This window comes from Lithobates pipiens, unplaced genomic scaffold (assembly GCF_037356315.1).
Source record: "Lithobates pipiens isolate NorthernLeopardFrog02 unplaced genomic scaffold, aLitPip1_a1.2 Scaffold_1, whole genome shotgun sequence".
NCBI lineage: Eukaryota > Metazoa > Chordata > Amphibia > Anura > Ranidae > Lithobates > Lithobates pipiens.
Window position 1 is genome coordinate 160,750,875 of NW_027507685.1, and position 25,714 is coordinate 160,776,588.

At 39.9% G+C, this 25,714-nt stretch overlaps 1 protein-coding gene across 4 annotated transcripts in view; it reads right to left on the minus strand.

The window, feature by feature from the left end:
* DENND1A (DENN domain containing 1A) overlaps positions 1–25,714 on the minus strand; it is a 1,535,852-nt gene that overhangs the window by 1,205,570 nt on the left and 304,568 nt on the right. For all 4 annotated transcript variants that reach the window (XM_077478826.1, XM_077478827.1, XM_077478824.1 and 1 more), the window contains exon 3: positions 25,103–25,146. In XM_077478826.1, the coding sequence (XP_077334952.1) occupies positions 25,103–25,146 (44 nt within the window). The remainder of the gene's footprint in view (positions 1–25,102; positions 25,147–25,714) is intronic.

Here is a 25,714-nt window from a genome sequence, read left to right on the forward strand (position 1 = left end):
GCATGACTGAGTAACAAGCCAGGAAAGTACAAATACCCCCCAAATGACCTCTTTTTGGAAAGTAGACCTTCCAAGGTATTTAGTAAGAGGCATGGTGAGCTTTTTGATGTTGTCATTTTTTTCCCACAATTCTTTGCAAAATTAAGATTTTTAATTTTTTTCCACAAAATTGTCATTGTAATAGGTTATTTCTCTCACATGGCATGTGTATACCACAAATGACACCCCCAAAAAAATTCTGCTCCTCCTCCTGAGTATTACAATACCACATGTGTGGGACTTTTTCACAGCCTGGCCACATAGAGAGGCCCAACATGCAGGGAGCGCCATCACGTGTTCTAGGAGCATAAATTACACATCTAACTTGTTGACTACCTATTACACTTTTGAAGGCCCTGGAGCACCAGGACAATGACACGTGGCACTGATGACAGATGGCACTTATACGTGGCACTGATGACAGATGGCACTGATACGTGGCAATGATGACACTTATACGTGGCACTGATGACACGTGGCACTGATGACAGGTGGCACTAATATGTGGCACTGATGACAGATGGCACTAATACATGGCACTGATGACACGTGGCACTAATACGTGGCACTGATGACACGTGGCACTAATACGTGCCACCGATGACAGATGGCACTAATACATGGCACTGATGACACGTGACACTGATGACAGATGGCACTGATAAGTGGCATTGATGACACGTGACACTGACAACAGATGGCGCGTGACACTGACAGGTGGCACTGATGACAAATGGCACTGATATGTGACACTGATGACAGATGGCACTATGTGGCACTGATGACACGTGGCACTGATGACAGATGGCACTTATACATGGCACTGATGACAGATGGCACTGACAACAGGTGGCACTGGGGAAAGATAGCACTAACAGGTGGCACTGGGAGCAGGTAGCACTGGGGTGGATGGCACTGGGGCAGATGGCACTGGGGCAGGATGGCACTGGGGGAGTGCCGCTGCAGCCGTTCATCTCTCCCCTCTCACACGCTGTCTGTGTGAGGAGGGAGATCGGCGCTGAGAGATGATCTCATATGTTTACATATGAGATCTTCTCACATTGGACACGCCGATCGCGCTGTAAACGGCCGCTGTGATTGGCCGTTTACAGCGATCTGTGTTTGCCTGTCTCCGGGGGACACGGCAAACACAGAACTTCCCCGATGCGCACCCACGGCTGCGCGCATTGCGGAAGTAAACAACAGGACGTCCAGAGACGGCCTCCCGGACGAAAGCGCCTGCTCTACGGCCGTCATTCGGCTATAGGGCGGGCTGGAAGAGGTTAATGATGTAGGACCACCAAGGATTTGTTTTCCCTAAATGTGCCTTCCCTTATTTTCTTAAATAAAAGTATATAATCCCAAGCCATAAAACTATAATTGTCATTTTAAAAAACACAGGAAAACAAGAGCAACAAAAATAATGCTCCCCACATACTGATATTTTTATGTGCTGTGTGTGGGACCCAAACTGTGAATACACTATGAGGGGAACCTCTATGAATAAGCTTTTTTAGTACAGAACATTCAGGAACTGTATTGCCTGCATGTGATCACAAAGAACTTGCAAATGTAAGTTGCAGTAATCATTCAAGCACAACTAAAATGTGAACAACTGTGTTCAGATTGTACTTATATCTAAGAATACAGAAGTATAATGATTAGTTTTAAAATCAGCACCAAAATAAATCTATTTCTATTAGGTGTACAATAAATACTGTGACAGTACTAGATTTAAAGTACAGTATTTGCTGTACACAAGTTTTGAGGTGACCTCAACTAGGCTTTATCTAGCAAGGTGTTAAATTATAAACAATAAAAATGAAAACTTTAGTTGGTAAATAAAGCCTTCCTGCCCTCCCCTCCCCCCCCCCCCCTCATTTAACTTAAAATCCCACTGTGGCCCAGTATGTTTTTGGGACTATTGATGTATGTAAAAATGCCATTGCAGGTATTTTTGTAACTTACAAATACTGCTGACCAAAATAAAGTATTGGCAATCCTGCGCACAGCATGTTCCTGCAGAGTCCATAATCATGTGGGGTCTAAGGTGCAAAGCAAACAGGTTAAATATGTTGTCTCTACCCCAGACGCAATGTTTGCTAAACAGAAGATCACCAATACCTATCGTTGCTCAATATGTGGGCCAGAAAAAAAAGTCCACCCAGGTCATAGATCCCATATACTGTATACCAGTAAAGCTCTAAAAGAACCCAATATTCTCAGTAATGTGGTTAGACAAAGTAATTTGTTTTAAGGTTCTCTTTAGGTGTGTTGTTGGTTCACTGCATTTGAAAAAGTCCTCTTTAAATCAACTCTGAGAAGGTTTCCAAGGAAAAAAAAAAGCACAATAAAGTAGTAGTAATGCATGTAAAAATCACCTAAAACTATGAGAAAAATCTAGATCATCTGTAGAAACTCACCCCTACATGGAGTATATCTAAAGCCAAATTATTTATTGGAATAGAACAAGTTTAAACACCATTTTTTTTGCCAGCAGTGTCCCATTTGGGGGATTTATCTTCACTCACTAATCTGCGGACACAATGGGAATCCAGAGGAAATTTTTCGAAATTGAGAGAATTCCTCTCAGACAGCTCTCGCTGCAACAACTGTCCCCACTGAAAGACTTTCCCTCTAATTTAAGATTTTCCTTATATTCCAGGAGACAGTGTTTACCAGAACAGATTTAGACAATGAATCTACCTAAAAGGATAAAACTTCTAACCCTTAACACTATACGAAAATAGAAAAATGCTTTGGCTTTAGATACACTTTAAACTTACATTTCCCAATATCTTAATTATGCCTTCTTCCTGTCTTTTACTATACATTTAATATATATGTGTGTGATTTTTGCTCTTTTTAAAGTAGTCTCGGCTTAGTCTCGCATTTTGCTGGCAGAAGAAATATCACAATACCACATTTCACTGTGAAATGTCTTCCCCCCAAATCATATGTTCAAACCCTGAGGAGTTTTATATTTTTCACGCAGGAAAACTTTTTTTAGACATGAATTTTAATACAAACTTACCAATATATATTTTAAAATTAACCATTGACCCCAAAGCTAACTGAATCTCTAAAATGAAAACTAAACTTTATATTTATATGGGATGTAAACCCTAACAATGACAGCTAGTTCGTAAAAGAGCTGCAGATAACTTTTTTCATCTATTGTTGCATTGATCTGAAATTACATCAGCAGGTTAAGATTGACTGGGTTTACATACAGTATACCACTTAAGGACCAGGCCTCTTTTTCAGACTTGGTGTTTACATATTTAAAACAGTTTTTTTTTTGCTAGAAAATTAATTAGAACCCCAAACATTTTATATTGTTTTTTTTTCTAACACCCTAGAGAATAAAATGGCGGTCATTGAAATACTTTTTTTCACACCGTATTTGCGCAGCGGTCTTACAAGCACACTTTTTTTGGAAAAAATTCACTTTTTTGAATAAAAAAATAAGACAACAGTAAAATTAGCCCAATTTTTTTTTATATTGTGAAAGATAATAGTACACCGAGTAAATTGATACCAAACATGTCATGCTTCAAAATTGCGCCCGCTCGTGGAATGGCGTCAAACTTTTAGCCTCAAAAATCTCCATAAGCGACATTTAAAAAATTCTACAGGTTGCAGTTTTTGCGTTACAGAGGAGGTCTAGGGCTAGAATTATTGCTCTCGCTCTACCGATCGCGGCGATACCTCACATGTGTGGTTTGACCACCGTTTTCATATGCAGGCGCTACTCACGTATGCGCTCGCTTCTGTGCGCAAGCTCGTCGTGACGGGGTGTTTTTAAAAAACTTTTTTTTTTCTTATTTATTTTAATTGATTTTATTTATTTTTACACTGTTTTAAAAAAAAAATGGATCACTTTTATTCCTATTACAAGGAATGTAAACATCCCTTGTAATAGAAAAAAGCATGACAGGTCCTCTTAAATATGAGATCTGGGGTCAAAAAGTCCTCAGATCTCATATTTGGGCTAAAATGCAACAAAAAAAAAAAAAAAAGAAAAAATGACATTTAAAAAAATATACCTTTAAGAGGTATGGGCGGAAGTGACGTTTTGACGTCGCTTCCGCCCTCCTATGGTATAGAGACGAGTGGGGGCCATCTTAGCCTCACTTGTCTCTATGCCCAGCTAGGAAGAGGACCCGATCGCCTCCGCCGCTACCGACGGCTCCGGTAAGCGGTGGAAGGTGCGGAAGGGCGGCGGGAGGGGGGCTGGCACCTCTCCCGCCGCCGATAGCGGTGATCTCGCGGCAAATCCGCCGTGGAGACCACCGTTATCGTACAGCCGACCGCCGCCTGAAGAGATGGATATCTCGGTTGTGGCAGCAGCTGCTGCCGTTACAGAGATATCCCTCTTCAAAAATAGGACGTACATCGTTGTGCGGCGGTCGGCAAGTGGTTAAAGTAGCTGTAAACCCCATACATGACATTTGACCTAGGCACACATATCTGTAGTGTTTACTTATCTCTCTCCAAAGCTGTAAGTGCCATTTCTTTCTGCTGCTCAGTTCCTCTGTTATCAGCAGAGTCACTTCTGACAAGTTCTCCGATACACAAGATAACAGCAGCTGAACATTTGTGTCAAGGAGGGAGCTTAGAGGTAGATAAGGATAGAGCTTGCCTATTCAGACTACAGCTACAGCTCTGCATGTTCCTTCTTTCTTCTGCCTATGTGTAGTGGGGGTGTGTCCCTTTCCTCCAATCAGCTCACAGTGTAAGCCCAGACTCCATACCGACCCCTATGTGCTGCTGAAACCAGAAGAAAGTTTTGTAACACGATCTGCATTTTCCAAAGAATGTAGAGAGGGAAAGACAGTGGATATACATGTAACATTTATGTAGGGAGATTTGTTTCATCACTGTGTATCATTTAAGGCTATTCACTTCATTGGTTAGAGGAAAGGATTTACAAACACTTTAAAGCTTAAATACTTAAAGCTGACAGGTCTTCCATTTTGATGCAGTCTTCCTTCTGGGTTCACGTCAGGTCTTCCATTTTGACACAGTCTTCCCTCTGGGTTCACGGTCACAGGTGTTTGAATGGCTGACCTGCGATGAAGTCACTTCCACATTTAATGGCACAGCATTCTCAATGGACGGCACACTTAAATATGCCATCCATTCAGTGCACATGTGCTGGTGATTTCACCAGCTGCAAAACATACATGTATCTCCTAAATGGTGCACTTTTAGGAGATATTCATTTTACCATCAGGCAAGAATTTTTTATAAGTTTTCTAAGTATTATTTATTACCTGTACGTGACAAAGCAGAGTTTACTACTGCTTTAACGATGAACCTCAGTTAAATATAACCATAAAGGCTCTTACATGGCCGTAATTTACAGGGCATATGATGTAAAATACAGCTGTTGTTGTGGCACCCATGATCGAAAACAATGTCAGCAGTTATGCACATTTAGGTGGAACCTGGCATCAGATAATCCTGGAGTGTGTTGGACGTAGGTGGTTTTCTTTCTCATCTAGCTTAACTGTTAAGAAAGCACACCCAGGAGTGACAGCAGCCAGTAGAAGGAAATATTTTACACATTGAGCGACCTAACATCCAACACACCTGGAAGTAAGTCTGAGGAAAAGATTCTAAGATTCTTCAGTCACCATAGCTCTTGAACAGTGTGAGGAAAGAATGGACTCCCCACCAGACAAATAAGAACGTCATGTTTTGGTGTGGAATCACAGTGCCACCAATGAAAATTCACAGAGTAAAAATCCAAGGTGTCATAATTGTGGACAGATATTGTAAATGCAAAGGTGGGCTGAAGACCGAATAAAATGTTTATTTTTTCTCAGGGACATCTACAAATGCTACTTCTCTCTATTCACCTTACTTTGTTTAAAACATAAACGGTCCTCAAAATGTTGCTTTAAAATATCGAATACTATCATTACATGTAGTATCAGCACAGTCATCAAAATACAGTATTTTTCACAACAGCGCTCCTATAATCCTTAAAATCCAAAACAACATTTTTGCTTTCGGTGTTTCTATTTAGTGGGTTTCCCTAACTTCATCTATTTGATGCATTCCAAACAGAAAAAGAGGTGAGGGGAAAATTCCCGATAGGACTACAATAAAAACTCACTTTCCAGTAGAGCAAGGAGCTTTAGAACCTCATTCAGGATTTATTTGAATAATATGCCTATAAAGGATATTTTCTCTCACTTCCTGTCCTGGAGATGGCTATCAGACAGAATAGGGGGGGGAAAAAACTCTTCTCTGCAGACATAAATTTTAAATATGAGCTTAATTATTTACATTTAAAATCTGGCAGAAAAATCTCTAGCCTTTCCCCACTCTATCCAAATCAAAAATTTGTTTTGGTGATATTTTATAAACTAAATCCATTTGTCAAAGTAAATACTGTATTATCACACCAATATTAATGCCAAAATAATCCTAAAAATATGAGCATCAGAGTACATTTTGAAATCTCGATGTCCATAAGTTTGGCACGAAAACTACTGTGCTTAAATCTACTGATTGCCTTTGTAGGCATATCCTATGCTCTTCATAGTTCCTGGATCACAATTTTCTAAAAAAAGATATTTAAGCACAACTTCCCATTAGGGAATTTCAGGCAGTTCAGGCAAAGCTTTCTCTATACCAGTGAGTGTTCTCTAGAGTAGGGCAGACCCAGTGTTGAAGCTTTGAATGAATGCAGAATTTTCCAATACAAGCTCCTGTGTTGGATAAGGCTTAAAAGAAAGATCAAAAGTCTGTATGTCAGCAATAGTAACATATGTTGCTTAAATGCCAGACTGAAAACTTCAGTGTTTTTCTGTGTGTGGTGATACGTGACATAACAGGATTGTAAATTGTATTTCAATATTTTTATTGAAAAAGATCTTACAATAACAAGTATATCACAAACAATTGCCCATTCATGGGTTATTGTTATTATAGCAAAAGTATAAGGCTGTAGAGAATAAACAAACATAAATAAAATAGACCATTGTCAAATAAACAAAAAGTTGCAATAGAATGTTCTCAGTAAATATTCTAACATGAAAAAGATCATAATCATTATGGAAAAAAAAATAGAAAACATGACCCTGAGCTGCAAGGGACCAGGTACAAAACAGTTCTAGTCTAATAACTTGGATTCCAACCAGGTATAAAAAGGTACAGAAATAAATACACAGTATAAGGGGGAAGGGAGGGGAGGGTAGGAGGTATGTAATGGATGGGGAAGGACAGGAAGGCCCCTGTATGTATACCTGAGAATACTGTCCTAATGGAGCCTTACAAGGCCATAAAGGCAACCTGGTACAAACCAGCAACAAAAAAGAAGAAGGGAAATCAGAATAAAAGAAAGAAAGAAAAGGAAAGGAGAGGGTTAACCCATTAGGGAACAGCGATTGATCGGATCCATGGATCCCATATTTTATCAAACTTTTTAGCTTTGTTATGAAGTGTATGGGTGAGTTTATCATTGATCATAATCCAATTAAGTTTACTCTTAACGTAATCAAGAGGAATTACCAACTATTTCCAATGTTTAGCAATAGTAATTCTTGCTGCCAGTAGTATATACTTGATTAATTTTACTGATTTCCTGGGGACTTAATCAGGTAGCTTTTGGAAGAGGGCTGCTGCTGGGGATTCACAGATATTTACCCCCATCACTGAGTAAATTTAATAAAATATCCAAATCCAAAACCTAGTCACAAGGGGACATTGCCACCAGACATGAAGCATTGTCCCCAACTGACATGCATTTTAGCTACCAGGGGAGGGACAAAATAACGTAACGTAAGAGCATTGTATAATTTGCTTCAACTATTACTGTATTAATGGACACTTTAGATAAGGCATAAGCAATATCTTGCCACTCAGGCAAATCAAAAGTAATATTCAAATCCCTTTCCCATTGAGTCATGTAAGGGAGTTTTGAATTCCGATCAGTGAGGGAGGCATAACCCGCAGAGACTCGTCCCTTCAACCGGCCCCTTGTTTGCCCAGATAATTAAAAAAACATCAATAGACAGAACAGAAATGGGAATTCTTCAAAGTGAAAACTCACTGCAAAGTATATTCCCGTGGTCAATATGTTTAACCACATGCCGAATGACTCACGCCAATATATGTTGGCAAAGTGGCACGGGTGCGCAAAACAACGTACCCGTACGTTTCTGCGTCACTGGCGGCTAGCGGGCGCATGCCCGCAGACTCGATGTTGCGGGCAAGGCATTTCCCTGTTCTGCCTAGCAACACGACAGGAATCTACTGCTCCCAGTGATCGGGAGCAGTGATCTCTGTCATGTTCTAGTGAGTCCATCCCCGCTACAGTTAGAACACACCCAGGAAACTCACTTAACCCCTTGATCGGCACCTAGAGTTTTACCCCTTCCCTGCCAGTGACATTTACACAGTAATCAGTGCATTTTTATAGCACTGATCGCTGTATAAATGCCAATGGTCCCAAAATAGTGTCATAAATGTGTCCAATCTGTCCACCGCAATGTCGCAGTCATGATAAAAAGATCGCAGATCGCCCCCATTACTAATAAAAAAAAAAAAAAAATACATAAAATCTATACCCTATTTTGTAGAAGCGATAACTTTTGCGCAAACCAATCAATATACGCTTATTGCGATTAAAAAATAAAAAAATAAGTAGAAGAACACATATCGGCCTAAACTGAGGAAGAAATTAGTTTTTTTTGCAATTTTTTTGGGAGATATTTATGATAGCAAAAAGTAAAAAATATTGCTTTTTTTTTTTTAAAAAAAGTTTGCTTTTTTTATGTTTATAGTGCAAAAAAAAAAAACACAGAGGTGATCAAATACAATTAAAAAAAAATCTCAATTTGTGGGGAAAAAAAGGACATAAATTTTGTTAGGGTACAACATCGCACGACCGCGCAATTGTCAGTTAAAGCGATGCAGTGCTGTATCGCAAAAAACGGCTTGGTCAGGAAGGGGGTAAATCCTTCCGGGGCTGAAGGAAAAAATAAAAATAAAACCTATGTGGCTCATGGCCAAAGTTAAAATAACTAATAAAAAAAGAGCTTTTAAAAAATATAAAAATTAAGGAACACAATTAAATGTTACAAAGAATATAAACAGAATATGTAAACAGGAAATCAAGGACACAAAAATTCAAAACAAAGATAGTAGGACAAACCCCCCCCCCCCCCCCCCCCCCAAAAAAACACATTAAAGTTAGCCCAATTTTTTTGCATAACTGTTGAAGTTACACTGAGTAAATAGATACCTAACATGTCACGCTCGTCGAACGGCGCCAAACTTCGGTATTTAAAAATCCCCATAGGCGAGCTTTAATTCTTTTTACTGGTTACATGTTTTGCGTTACAGAGGAGGTCTAGGTCTAGAATTATCGCTCTTGCTTCAACGTTCGTTGCAATAACTCACATGTGTGGTTTGAACACCGTTTTCATATGTGGGCGGGACCTACGTATGCATTTGCTTCTGCGTGTGAGCACACGGGGACAGGGGCACTTTAAAAAAAAAAGTATTGTTAATTTTACTCTTTTTTTTAGTTTGACGCTTTTTAAATCACTTTTATTTCTATTACATGTAAGCATCCCTTGTAATAGGAATATGGCATGATTGGTCCTCTTTACAGTGAGAAGCCTGAAATCAAAAAAATAAAATAAACTTTCTCGATTTCCCAGCTGAGGCAGCGTCATTTGTTTGAATGCAGAGGCTGGGAGTGAAGTCATGGAAGCGGTGAGTCGGTAGAAGCATCAGAGGGTGGCGGGTGGCATCAGCCGCTATGATCATTCTTACAGTGTAGGGAATCGCCGGCTGAAAAAGCGGACATCTGAATGATACCTGTAGCTGCACCCATCATTCAGATATACTCGCACAAAGTCACAGACGTCATATCACATACCTTGGGCGGGAAGAGGTTAAAAGCGGATTTTAATCTACTTAAATCTGCAACATTTCATAAAATAATATCGGATAATAGTGCCATGAATGTAATTTTTCTGACACTTTCTGTTATGTGGTGACCATCATCTTGCAATTGTATGTTTTATACAGTTTTTTTATGATGAATAAATATGCACTTTTATGTAACCTACCTTCACAATGTCTATAACCTCACTTAAAGTCCCAAATTCCTTATAATTTTACTTTGAACCAGGGATGGAGGCATATTTTATAGGTGCCTCATTTAAAGTCCCAAATTTCCCCCTTCGCTTTTATCATCTTGCAATTGAGTTCTTGTGTTGTCACCATCACATGTGCCCCTTGTGAAGACTACAAGCAACTGTCCCAATAAACCCTGCCTAGAAATGGTCCTCTGTTTTTCTCTATCAGTAAACAGTCCACAGGATTGATTGGAATGTAGATGCAAGTGTCTAAAAATACAGATTGGAAGTATCTAAAAAAAGGCTGGAGGAGTTGAGCTATACCAAGATGACAAAAAGAATGAATAAATAGGAATTTAAAGAAAAAAATGTAATTCTTTCTAAGTGGCGCTTTAAGAAACCAATTCTCATGCATTCTGGGTTTAGATCTACATTAAATTCTGTTTCCAGTAGCAAAGCAATGCAGGAGTGCTGATAAGGACGCTTCATAAGCATAGGAAGTTGTAGGAAAAATGTACAATGAAAAAGAATATAGCAAAATCTGTCTCTGAATAGACATTCAAGAAACTTTCAATAAAGGAGTCCTCGTTTTAACTTCAAGAATACATGAGATGGCAAACAAGCACAGCCATGTGTTAAGGTGCTAAAATGAAGTAAAAAATACAGTTCAGCGTGATGGACAAACAAAAGTTGAATTGTGTTAGCAATTCCAGTCAAGACTCAAGCACACCCAGGCTACCTCATTACCATGCTACTTTTGCATCAAACCCCTTATTTACATTTCAGATTACATATTTCATGATACGCTGATCTGATGCTTAGAGGGCTGAAATAATGAGAGAATTAGATTTTAATAGATGCTTTGGCTGGTTACCCAAAAAAGGTGTTTCTTCCAAAGGCTGCAAATCATATATATATATATATATATATATATATATATATATATATATATATATATATATATATATATATATATATAAACACACACACACATTTTAATTTAATTTTTTTTGCCTCGGAAGACCAAATGAAGCTGACGAAGTTCCACTGGCTGTTTGTCTTTAGCAGACAATTAAGACAGGAAAGATCAAAATGGATTATGGTAGCACACAGACAACTGGCCCAACAGTAACACGTCTAAGGCTCGGTGGAGTTGTATCTCTCTTTCATCACTCCCCTTTCTTCTTATCCCTTGTTCCTTCAGGAAGGCGATGCTGGCTTTGTGGCTGGAGGGGAGCAGAAACGGCTGCCCATTATTATCTAGTCGCAGATGTCAATCTGTGCTCTCTCTCTTTCTCCCACTCTTTTTTCTAAAGCTCTGAGTCACAATAATTTGTGACAGATTCTTTTACTGTAAGGTACAAAAGGATGCATGGAAAAAAACAGCGACCAGCCACATCTCACAGATACAGCGACAGTAGCCAGAAACACAAGCATTCAAACTTTATTTTCTATCCTTTTGTATACCGTCTTCTTTATATTTGGTCTTGTTTTAGTCTCAGGGCACCCCCTACGCCTGTTAGCGAAACAACACTGTCTAGTAGAACTGGTTTCTGTGCATTAGAAGACAGCGGGATCACACATTATTCCAAACTGACAGGCAGACCAGGCAATAACTGGCTTTGTGGCCCCTAGGTGCTGGAAGCCCTGAAACACCAATAAGTCAAACATTTTTTATTTACCTTTATATCAAAGAATTTAGCTTCAAGAGCATCATTATAACGTAAATGTATCTGTTTAGAGCTGCACCTCAAGACATGATAACGATCACCTAGGCTTTTAAATGCATTTAATCCTATTGTGTAATCCCATATTTTTATCTGCCTGAAGATTGCCTTTAACAGATTATTTAAATCAATTATTCCTATTATAATGTAGTGGCTCATAAATAAACATACCCGGGTATACATATACAGCAGAAACAGCAACAAAGGGAGTGAATATTGGTTAGCATATTTAGAAATAAATTAAACTGTACAACTGAGCAATAGCATACTGTATAGGATGAAAATATTTGATGCCTGCTTAGTTACCAAAGATGTCCATAGACAATAGAGGATTATGATGTGACACAACCAAAAATAGGCAATAGGCAACAGCCAAAGTGACTGTGGCTTTACATTGGAATACTCATGGCCATAACTGCTACAGTGATATTACCTAGCGATACAGGGATATTTACCTAGCATTGATAGAAACATTCACTGATATAAATATGCACAGCCTGACAGATGACTGTAAGTTCACTGGAAGCTTCATAAAAATTCCACTACGTGGCTTTGCTATATAATATAAAAGCTCATTCTAGATGGAACCGCTGCTTGGAGAGCAAAGGGGTTCTGGTTTAAATCTAAACTCCAACTTTCTAACTAAAAGTGAATGGAATGATCAGATCCAGCAAAGATTCTACCTCTGCACCATGCTACTCTGTTGTCTACAGATCTCCTGATATCCTGGATTTAGTTGTGGCTTAGTACCATGTGACACTCCATGTGTATAGTTTAATGTTGACAGAATGCCTTTCTTAGTCACTTCCTGCTCCATCTCTAGCCTAGAACATACCCCTCTGTAGTGTTTGAGAATGTGCAAATGATGTAACTTCCTTCACAGCTCTAATGGTGGGTGGGATGGAATACATCCTAATTAGCATTCAATACCTCTCAGTCACACCTACAGGAAGAGTCCAAACCTCCCAAGTCCCGCCTCACAGATCAAAGGAAAGCTATCCATACAATATGCATGCCCTGCTGGGAAAGCTAGTTGTACTGATGCTGGGAGGGATTGAATAGAAAGCCTTGGATCACACTAGAGCCACATGAAAGTCACATGGCTTCCAGAACCACTATCGCAGACTATCCCCATCACACAGAAAATGCATGCTTTTTCTTGCAGAACGAATGGTAACAAAAGCACGATGAGTGCTGCTGCACTTTTTTTAAAACATGGCATGGTGTGCATTTTCTTGCGGTTGCCGTACATTCAGAAATGCGCAGATGTAAGTGTGCCGTGGCTTCGTATGGATTTACGTTATTTTGGAAAGCTGTAGATGTAAACGAATGGTAACAAACGCAACGCTTGTTGCCATTTATTTTTGAAACAAATAACAAAGCACATATTTTCTTCACTGGTTGCCATGTATTTTTGATATGCATGGTAAAGCATGTGTGTTTATTGCAGGCTGCGGTGCCCTCAAAAACACGCAAATGCAAACAAATGGTAATGCAAGCAAGCCACACACAGTCATGCATTTTTGGTGCGCTCACCAAGGAATGCTTTTCCTTGCACGTTACCTGCATTTGAAAATGCAGATGCGAACAAATGGTAACATAAGTATGAGGCATGTTGCCCTGTTTTAAAAAATGTGTGGCAAAGTGCCTATTTTTGTGAGGGTTGCCATGCATGCATTGCTGTGTGTTTTTCAAACAAACAAAGTGCGTGTTTTCTGTGCTTGTTGCATTTGGAAATGCGTAAATGAGAATGCAGCCTGAAAGGGAAGGCAAGCGTGACATACATTACTGCTTATTTTAAAAACACATGGCAAAGCGTGTGTTTTTTTATTGCAAGTAACAGGCAGATGCAAATGAATGGTAATGCAAATGTGATGTGCATTGCCATGCATTTCTGAAACACACGGCAAAGCGTGCGTTTTATTGTGGGTTGTCATGATGAGATCAGATGAGAATGCAGCCTACATAGAAAGTGCGACATGCAATGCCACGCATTTTAGTAAAGCACAGCAAAGAGTGTGTTTTCTTTGTGGGTTGCCATGCATTTAGAAACACGCAGATGTGTACACAGCCTATGTGGCACCATGAGAGTTGCATTTTAATCTGAGTGCGGATCCTCCATTACATCAGGGTCCCCAGAGCCCCCCTCATTACATCAGGGTGCCCAGAGAGCCCCTCCTTACAACAGGGTCACCAGAGAGCCTCCTCCCAACATCAGGGTCCCCAGAGAGCCTCCTCCTTAAATCAGGGTCCCCAGAGAGTCTCCCCCCTTACTTCAGGGTCCCAAGAGATCCCGCCCCCACCCCCTTTTACATCAGGGTCCACAGAGATCCTCCTCCCTACATCAGAGTCCCCAGAGAGCCTCCTCCTTACATCAGGGTCCCGAGAGAGCCTCCTCCTTACATCAGGGTCCCCAGAGAGCCACACCGGGAGGTTGCAGAGTTAGACAAACTGTGGTTGGTTGATAGCAACCAACCAGTGAGGAGACAGTGAGCTGGGAGGTGTGGCAGCAGCCAGCCCAGGACAGTACTGCAAGCCAGGAAAGGTCTGCTCTTCGCAGAATGCCGGAGGGCAGAGTCACGTGGTCTGTTGCTAGATGCTGCGTGGTCTTAGCAACCAACCACCACTGGAATGTCGGTCAGTTGTGAGCAGGAACTGGGACTGCCGCGGCGGGAGTACGGCACCGCTGCACAGAGTAAGTAAGAGACTCGGGGCTATGGGCCCCAGATTCGGGGCTGTAAACCCAGAAGCCACTCCCTAGCGATGCCACTACAAACCATTACACAGAGCAGAAAAGTATAACAACCCATTACACAGAGCAGCAAAGTATGACAAACCATTATACAGAGCAGGGAAGTAAACCATGTTTGTTATTTTTAAATTAAAAAAAATCCTTTAGAAACACTTTAACTTTCTGACTAAAGTTCCACTTCTTGTTTGTTCCCTCTTCACTGCAGAGAGGAATGGAGTGAGGTGGGTGGGGATAACACAATTCCATTCCTTTTCCAATCAACACCCACATGAGGACCCAGAAACACCCACAATAATCCTTAGACCCACCCACATCAACTGCCACAGCTGCACTAAATAACTCTCATAGCCTGGCCTGAAACTAGAGGGTTAAAAGCCTTGTGTCCTGGATACTGACCATGACACAATTTCTCCTTATCTTTACTGCCTTTCTGTTGACTGGCAAAAAAAAAATTAGTGCATGCTGTAAATTACTTCCAGCATTGCTCCTGTTTTTTTCTTGCTGGAGGCTGCTATTTTGCTGAAGCCCAGAGCCTGTGAGCGGAAGTAAATCATAATGTGGCACTAAACCCATCGATTTACATTTACAGTTACATTTCTGGAATGCCGGGATTGCTGTCACATTTGCTTGGGTCCTCAACCAAACTGTCAAACCATCAAATGGCTGGTATCATAACTGATCATAACTGAGCACGCACCATGTCAGCTGCAGATCAAACAAAAGCAACTTCCTTGGCTGTAAAGGATGGGAGGGTTTAATTCCGCATTAAGGCTGTCAACAGATCGGCCTCTAGAAATTAGTCAGTGCCTAAAATTAGAGAGCAACTGAGCATGTGCACAGCAGGGCGAGTCAGTATATTACTGGATTTAAAAAAATATAGGCACTTATGTTTTACATAGCTATACCTGCAAAAGGGGCCAACCTGAATTGATCTAGGAGAACTCAATTTTCTGACTAATGTTCCTCTTTAAATCCAGAAATACTGGGTATGTGACATCACTTCACAGAGTGGCAAGACAGTAAAGGAAAGGTTAGTGATTGCAGAGGGGGAAAGTGGCATTTAAAGTATAACTAAAGGCAAAACTTTTTTTTTTTTTAGTTTTGGGTGGAGTAGAGAGGGATTCGAATGCTCAGATTTTATTGCTGTCTCTGTCTCCTTCTCTATGTCCTGTTTACCATTATTATTGAATGCAAAAGCAATCTACAATTTTGGGTTGTCCCCAGAAAAGTAATAGAGGGGAAATCTTCTAATAGGGACACTAGTTCTGGTGACCAGGGGGTCCTAATAGAATTCTCCTAATTTGCAGGAATTTGCTACCACTTCTTGTTTGGCTATGAAGGAAGTAAAGGGAAGTCTCCCTAATGGGAAACAGATGGCAAAAAAAAAAAAGATCTGACAGGTTATAACCCTCCCTTGCTCTTTAAAAATTTAAAAAAGTTTTGTCTATAGCATGGGCAAAAAAGATTCAAAAAAATTTAGAACATCATTAAATAGATACAAATTCTACACACATGTAGCACACACATACAAATACATTAATTTAGAATTTATGTACATACAAACACATTAGGTGGCCTCATGAACATTACAGGTAAAACGATCATTTTAGGGCCTTATTTTAAATTCAGGACCAGTAAAGGTTTTTAAACATCATCTAACTACAATTCGAGGTTTGAGGATGTTTTAAAACCCGGATGTAATATTAATTGTTTCAACAAGTATCGACTTTTATTGAACATTTTGGTGTTTAGCAGGTAAAAGCTCACTTAACTGTACTCTCTACCTACTCTACCTTCTCTTCTACAACCATGTTTAACATCTTCTTATACTAACTACCAAGCTGTGACTCACTCCTAATGATGTACAAGAACCTCACATTTTGCGTCCTCTATCTCCGTTTTCTCAATCACATTTCACTCTTCCTTCTTCTGGCCCTTGGTTATCACCTATATCTCTCTTTCTCACTCACTGGTTCTTGAATGGCTCACAGGTTACCTCCTTTGTCTTTTCTACCTTGTATGTGGTCAGATCCATACCTTCCCTCATTGTATTCCATAGTTCCATATTCTATTGAACCATACCCTGACATGATCACCTTCTGCTTTGCCTCCACTATACCCTCCGAGACACCTGAGATGTCTTCCATATCTCTACCAAACATCTTACTCTCTTTCCAATTAAATCAAATAACATGGTTCCCTCAGTTGACCAAATAATGTCATACAAAACTATTATCATTGATGAAAGTTATACAGGAGCCAGCTGGTAAAAATTTAAACCACATCCTATTTTAGTTTGTGTAATAACTGTCGCTGTATCTAGCTCATTAGAAAGCAAAAGACAGATGGGATGTAGGGAACAATTTGAGAGAAGAACAATTTTGTCCATAAGTGAGGAAAAACCATGTTATTGTTATAACACATTCCCCACAAGAGAGCCCGATTAAAAAAAAAAATACATAAGAATCAAGCAAAAATCAAACACTCTACAAAGTGAAATCCATTCAATTTAATCATTCTAGTAAATTGCAATACAGCAGTGTAATTTCATATATGTCAGTAAAATAAATTAATAAAGCAGCAAGGGTTCCACCAAGATTTGGCAATCCTTCCACAGTGTTTCTTGGTGGGACTGAAGCCTCTTGCCATATTATTGAGTATATCCTTTCTTTCTGAGAACAGTGGCCATAAACTTGGACTTGAATTTTAGCAATTTGGGCTCAGTCAATTAAAAAAACACAAATATCGACATCTATTGGGATTGTTCGAGAGAGGCAACCAGTGGCAGGAAATTACTAGCATGAAAATCAGAGCACTCTGTAAGTGGGCTCTGTGTCCTCAGTACGTTTATTTTTTCTTCAATTACTTCCTAATTTCAGGCCTAGGCAAATGTTAATGTCTTCAGGAGAAGAAGGGGGATTTCTCAGCTAAGCACACCCACCAGTCTGCATAGGGGCAGATAGATTTCAGGAAGTAAATGCTACATGAATCATCTGCCCTTACTCAAGGTGGACATGGCCAGAAATTCTAGATGATTTTTTTCAAAATGATCCTTATAAAATAAAGTATGAAGACATGGATGGATGGATGGGCGAGTTTGCTTTGAATATTAAACATGAATTAAATTACATTTTTGGCTAGTGGTGCCCAGATGCAGTGTAGTTCCACTTGAAGATGAAACAAATATAAAGATAAACACTTTCTAAAATATTTTTGTATTCTATCAACAATATAGAAGTATTGGATCACCCACCAGTTTCATAGAGGTTTTATATTCATTAGTGGGGCCCACAAATGTTCTAGAAACCACTACGACATAATTTACCTAAATAGGATTTAATCTCATCTTGCTGTAGAAAGAATAGCTGAGGAAGCAGAGAAGTGAAGTTCAGCTTTAAGGATGGAATATGCCATAGTGCCTGCAGTTACAGAGATCAGTGAAGATTTGTTTTAAGGCACATTTAATGCCATTAAACATTAGTTTCCAAAAACTGAATTCCACCTTAATAGGGTGAAATAATCTTCCTCGCACCCATACTGTGAAATGTAAAATCGCCGTTTTAATGTGTGGTTGCAGAGTTACAAGGAACTATCTAAATCATTTTAGGGGCCAAATCATGCTGTGTCAATAATTATTTGCACACTCACTAAAAAATAAATAAAAAAATAAATAAAAAATTATCATGTTTATTGGTTTATCCCCAGTAATAATTAAATCTACTTTTTATGAGGGGTACTTTAAAACTATCTACATTTACAATTCACGATTTAAACCAGCACACTCTAATGGTATGAGCAAAAAGCAATTATTGTACATTTTAAATGCAGTATATATATCTCGGCAAGCAGTGGTTTTTGCTCAGACAGCCAATAAAAAAATATCTGTAGTTTTACTCGTCACATTGAAATGCTTCATGTTATTAAACATTTAACAAGAATTTATATTCAGATACGTAGGTTAAGATTATTGACATTGGACTAAATTGTTACACTTGATAAGCTGAAACAGAGAAAGAGTTGGCATAATGATTTGTGTGCTGATAAATGATGGAGAATAAACAGATTTTAAGAGAACAAAACCACTTAGTGCAAGAGCATGTCATGGAAGAATACAAATTGTTTGCATTAAGATGGCAAGCAATGATTTGATTAAAGGAAAAAAAAAATTTAGATTGTCACATATATAAATGAGTTTTTCTACATTTCTTAAATGTACAAAGCAAAAACAATTATTATCGTTTTTGCTCTTGTAAGGTTTTCATTAGAATTTATGATAACTAACTTAGGGAGCGGTTTATGTCCTTTAAAACATACTGTGTACAATGGAACAAGGACTGGCTTTAATGCTATGTACTGTATGAATGAATGTAAGTTAGGGACCTTAGATTGTAAGCTCTTTGAGGGCAGGGACTGATGTGAATGTACATTATATGTGTCAAGCCCTGCATAAATTGACAGCACTATATAGGTACCAATAATACATACTGACGCTGTGCTAACAAATTAGGGAATTTACTAAAACTGGAACAGTAAATTCCCATAATGTCTGCAAATCCACTATTGTTTTGGAAACAAGTTAGTGAACCCAGAGAACTTTTTTCTGGTTTTGCCTCCATCCGAGTTATTGCTATTGTTGTTCTGCAATATATAATTTACATAGTTACATAGTAGGTGAGGTTGAAAAAAGGCACAAGTCCATCAAGTCCAACCTCTGTGTGTGATTATATGTCAGCATTACATTGTATATCCCTGAAAGTTATGGTCGTTCAGGTGCTTATCTAATAGTTTTTAGAAACCATCGATGCCCCCTTGCTGAGACCACCAGCTGTGGAAAGGAATTCCACATCCTTGCTGCTCTTACAGTAAAGAACCCTCTACATAGTTTAAGGTTAAACCTCTTTTCTTCTAACTTGACACTAATGAGTGGCCACTTGTCTTGTTAAACTCTCTTCCGCAAAAAAGTTTTATCCCTATTGTGGGGTCACCAGTTTGGTATTTTTACATTGGAATCATATCTCCTCTCAAGCGTTTCTTCTCCAGAGAGAATAAGTTCAGTGCTCGCAACCTTTCCTCATAACTAATATCCTCCAGACCCTTTATTAGCTTTGTTGCCCTCCTTTGTACTCGCTCCATTTCCAGTACATCCTTCCTGAGGACTGGTGCCCAGAACTGGACAGCATACTCTAGGTGCGGCTGGACCAGCATCTTGTAGAGCGGGAAAATTGTTTTATCACTGGAATTGATCCCCCTTTTAATGTATGCCAATATTCTGTTTGCTTTGTTAGCAGCAGCTTGGTATTGCAAGCAATTGCTGAGGCTATCCTCTACTAGGATCCCCAGGTCCTTTTCCATCCTGGATTCTCCCAGAGGTTCTTCCCCCAGTGTATAGATTGCATTCATATTTTTGCCACCCAAATGCATTATTTCACATTTTCCTACATTAAACCTCATTTGCCATGTAGTTGCCAACTCCATTCATTTCTTCAGCTCTTTTTTGCAAGGTTTCCACATCCTGCTGAGAAGTTATTGCCCTGCTTAGCTCAGTATCATCCACAAATACAAAGATTGAGCTCTTTACCCCATCCTCCAGGTCGTTTATGAACAAATTAAATAGGATTGGTCCCAGCACAGAACCCTGAGGGAACCCACTACCCACCATTGACCATTCCGAGTTCTCCCCATTTATAACCACTGTGAACTTGCCCTTGTGGCTAGTTTTCAATCCATGTACTCACCTTATGATCGATGCCAATGGAACTTATTTTGTACAGTAAAAGTTTATGGGGAACTGTGTCAAATGCTTTTGCAAAATCCAGATACACCAAGTCTAGGGGCCTGTTTTTATCTAGTTGGCAACCCATCTCCTCATAGAAGGTTAAATAATTGGTTTGCCAAGAACGATTCTTCATGCATCCATGCTGATTACTGCTAAGGATACCGTTTTCATTACTAAAATCTTGTATATAGTCCCTTATCATCCCCTCCAAGAGCTTGCATACTATTGATGTTAAGCTAACTGGTCTGTAATTCCCAGGAATGTATTTTGGGCCCATTTTAAATATTGGTGCTACATTGGCTTTTCTCCAATCAGCTTGTACCATTCCAGTCAGTAGACTGTCAGTAAAAATTAGGAACAATGGTCTGGAAAATTACTTGACTGAGTTCCCCAAGTACCCTCGGGTGCAAGCCATCTGGTCCCACTGATTTATTAATGTTAAGTTTCCCAAGTCTTATTTTAATTCTGTCCTCTATTAACCATGGAGGTTCTTCCTGTGATGTGTGATGAGGATAAACACTGAAGTTTTGGTTATTGAAGCCCCCCGATTCCCTTGTGAAGACTGAGAAGAATAAATTCAATACCTTCGCCATCTCCCCGTTCTTTGTAACCAGATGTCCTTCCTCATTCTTTATAGGGTCAATATGGTCTGTCCTCCCTTTTTTACTATTTACATACTTAAAGCGGTAGTAAACCCGCACATTTTTTTTTTTTTTAAACCTGCAAAGCAAAAGGCATAATGAGCTAGTATGCACCGCATACTAGCTCATTATGAAATACTTACCTTAGAACGAGGCCCCGACATCTGGCCCGATCCACGCCGAGGGAGCTGACATGCTCCCTCGGCGTTTCTTCCGGGTATCGCGGCTCCGGCGCTGTGAGTGGCCGGAGCCGCGATATCGTCACTCCCACGCATGCGCGCGGGAGATTTCAGTCCGGCCGCTCGGCTGCTGCCGGATTTTGACAGCGAGAAACCCCTTGTGCACATGCGCCGCTGCAGTCAGCGGCGCATACCGAGGGGAATATCTCCTAAACCGTACAGGTTTAGGAGATATTTTTTTTACCTACAGGTAAGCCTTATTATAGGCTTTCCTGTAGGTAAAAGTAAAAAATTTGGGTATACAACCACTTTAAGTAATTTCTTGGGATTTTTTTTTTGCTCTCCTCCACTATGTGTATTCTGTGTTCTATCTTAGCCACCCTAATTGGACACTTACATTTCTTGTTGCATTGCTTATAATGTCTAAATGCTGATGATGATCCCTCAACCTTATATTTTTGAAGGCCTTCTCCTTTGCTTTTATATGCATTTTTACATTGAAATTAAGCCATCCAGGATTGTTGTTCCCTCTTTTAAATGTATTACCCAATGGGGAGCATTGGCTAATGCCCTTATTTAATATGCTCTTAAAGCAAACCCATCTCTCGTCTGTGTTCTTTGTTCCTAAGATTTTATCCCAATTTACGCCTTCTAGCAAGGTTTGTAGTTTAGGGAAGTTGGCTCTTTTGAAATTCAGTCTCTTTGTATTCCCCTTATGTTTCCTATTTGTTTGTGTGATTTATACTGAAGCCAATTGACCTGTGATCGCGATTTGCTAAATTGCCTCGTAGGTCCACATCCGTGATCAGGTCTATATTGTTGGTAATCAGTAGATCCAGTAACGCTTTATTTTTAGTTGGTGTGTCTACCATGAAATTGTCCTAAATTGCATACTAGCAAGTTATGAAAGACTTGCCTAAAAATAAAGCCCTCCAGCAGCGTGCATCTTCACCTGGGCTTCCTTCCAGGTTTGTGGGCTCTGGCTGTTTGAATAGCTGAGCCATGCATGTGCTGGTGGTGTCACCAGCTGCAGAGATGGTGCACATGTAGGAGATATTTCTTGTACCTACAGGTAAGCCTTATTATAAGCTTACCTGTAGGTACAAGTGGCGTTTTCTACCTCTTTAAATGTTGCTGATACGCATATGCCTCCTTTACTCCTCTAGTTGCCCCTCCTTTCTTCCCATTATCCCCTCAGAATGCTCAGAGTGTGGTATGCTGTAGGACATTGAACCCCTAAAGGATCCCATATATGCATGTGCAACTGAAGTATTATGGATTTGATGTACTGTTTCCAGATGGTAATCCCTTTCAAATTATTGTGTCATCCTTTTTGCACCTTTTTCTTTTTTTCTACCCGACGTGCTGACCTGCTGGAAGTTTTATGCGACTGATACTGTACTAATGCCACTGCGTATAAGAAATGTATTGTATGTGATCCTGCCACTCGAATTGTAAACTGCCTTGTTTAAAGCGGAGGTCCACCCTAAAGTGGACCTTCCGCTCATTGGAATCCTCCCCCCCTCCGGCGCCACAATTGGCACCTTTCAGGGGGGAGGGGGGTGCAGGTACCTGTACAGTACAGGTATCTGCACCCACTTCCGGGATAGCTCTCTGCGGAAAGGGGCGTAGAAAAAAAAAAAAAAAAAAAACGCGGACTCCCGCTTTAACATTGTATAATCTAAATAAAACCTATAAATGTTTAAAAAAAAATCTCATGATTGCAGCTTAGAAGCACCTTCATAAACAAGTCAGTATTGGCAGTTCCCAAACTTTCTTGGCAGGTGTGGTTTATAGGACAACAGCCCATGCTCAGGACAGGTGAAGGCCCGTCAGGGATCCTCATCAAACAATGGAAACAGAAAAAGGTCAAATCATGAATTTATAAGCAGCATGAAAGGTGCACTGCATGTCGATTAGTGTATACCATTAGTGGGAGACAGCATCATATGTGAATCGGTAAGAACTCGCCTAAAGGAGAGAGCGATGAGGGCGCTCTGGTGAGGCTTGGTATCCAGTCTTTTGTAGCAGTGGAGAGATGGCACTGAAGGCAGAACTTTGTAGAGAAGAAGCAGCTCTGGAGGGTCATAAAGAAAAGAGAAAGGCGCCTCTAAATGCAGTAATTAAAAGATTTATTACAGGTCACAACGAGATTAAAAACACTTACAAGATACTAAGAGGTCATGGGCATATCATGATTTGTCCTTATGCAGATCGCTGTAATCCTCATATGTCTGGGGGAGTGAGAGAGTCATCCTGCAGCTGTCAGAGTCCCTGGTGACGTGGAATGGTGAGGAGGTGAAGATGCGAGGAGGTGGCCCGGTTCATGCTTAAGGTGTCTACTTCTATTTGCGCTGTTTCTTTGAAGCTCATGTGAGTAGCCATTTGTTTGTTAAATTAAGCTTTTTTTTAAAAGGAAATCATCATTGCGCACTTAGATTCTGCTTCTCTCTTAATATTATACTCCCGGTATATCGAACGGTGGATCTGGATCCAATCTGGAGATTATACTCATATGGGACATGCGTTGTTGACCATCTGTTAGCTCAGTGGTCCACTCCTAGAGGTGAGCAAAGTGAGTTTGCTGGAGGTGGAGGGAAAGTCACCCTTGCATTGAAATTTCTCACTGGGACTCTTTACTTGCTGGGACTGTTAGTCCACCTTTTGCTTTTGGTTTTATTTCAATTTATAGAAACTTTTTATTATATATGAAATGTTTTAATGAGCTTTAATTTTGTGCTGCACTCTTTTGTATATCATGGACTGTTGGATTATGTGAAAAATCTTTTAGCGCTCAGCTGCATTTTATCTTTGCCAATTTTCTCTTTGCGTTGGTTGTATTAATTTGATAATATTACCGGGTTCTGGAAACAAGCTAGAACGCATGTGGCAGGTGTGACATCAGGTGAAGGTGGTGGTCTGACGAAGGAGCTGTGCATGCTCCAAAATGCCTTACCGGCCACCACCTTCGCCTGATGTCACATTGGCCGCATGCGTCCCAGCTTGGTTGCAGAACGCAGGCCCTCTCATCGCATCTTTACCTCCTTGCCAATCCACATCACCAGGGACTCTGACAGCTGCATGATGGCTCTCTCTCTCCCCCAGACGAGGATTACATCAATCAGCATGAGGACAAATTATTATATGCCTATGACCCCTTACTATCTTGTAAGTGTTTTTAACCTCCTTGTGCCTGTAATAAATCTTTTACCCACTGCACTTAGAAGCGCCTTTCTCTTTCCTGTAAGAACTCGCCTGACTGCTTCTGTCATAATGTACCCAAGCACCATGGACAAACACATTCTAAATAAGTTTCTCTGTACCCTGCTCTTGGAACCAACTCATGTCCAACTGAGTGCAGCTGGGTATGGATGAAGACAAACAAGATTACTTAATATGGCAAAGAGCAAAGTGATAAATGTAGTATTTAGCACATAGTTCCTCTTATGGCTTTTCTGTGGTCACAAGGCCAAAATAACTCTAATTTGCATTGCATGGCTATGCTTTTTTGCCAATCCTTTTCAAAAGGTTAAATAAAGGTTTACCATTTAGATACCCAAACACAATATATACATATAGGTATTCACATTATTACATTTTTTTTTACAATTATTTTGACGCTGGAGAGCATGCATTTTAAAATTACTGAAATGTATGAACCCGCGTCTTCAAACAACATGAAAATTTAGGGACATAAATTACTACTCTTCTTATAGCAATTCTGACACCTCGCTCAGAAGTGTTGTACATCTTTCAGATTCAAGTTTTCAGACTTTCACCTGTGTTTATTAAAGGACACCAGCAACAGCACATTAAATAACTGGAAAAGGATGTGGTGTCACATTAACAAAAAGGGGTAAAAATTAATTAAGTATTCCAAACCTGGTCACTGAAGTCTTCTGGGAAGATCCTCTGCAGCTCAGGATCTGTAAATAATTGACAGATAATATTAATTGGCTTTGGATTAGTGAGCAAGCAGAGAATCATACATTAATATTTGATCAGAAGATGATAGAAATCCTGGCAGGGGATCCTGCGAGGGCAGCCTGGGTCTGTGTAGAGTAGAGCAAAGAACTCTCACTGAGATTCTCCCTTTAGCCTTCCCTGAAACATTAAAAAGAGGAACAAAAATAAAAGTAAAAAAGAGCTCCGCTGCCCCATTAAATGTAAACTGTTACCTGACACTACAACTAACCAGTCTTAAATTGACTTGCAAGGAAATAAGCGTTATCTTTTTAAAGAACACAGACTGTTGTCAAATGGCCAAGAGAATCACACAGTGAGAACCAAATGTTGCATTCAGTGCAAGGTGGGAGGGGGAGTATTTGTAAGCTTTATAAACAGTCCTTTGATTTAAAAAGAAGACACAAAAATATGTAGTCATACAGCTTAACATGGCACTGTATGTAAACCGCTTACGTGAATCCATAGAGAGAAGGTATATTGTTCTAATTTGGCACAGGGTAGGAAACAGCTAGAATTTCTATCAGATTT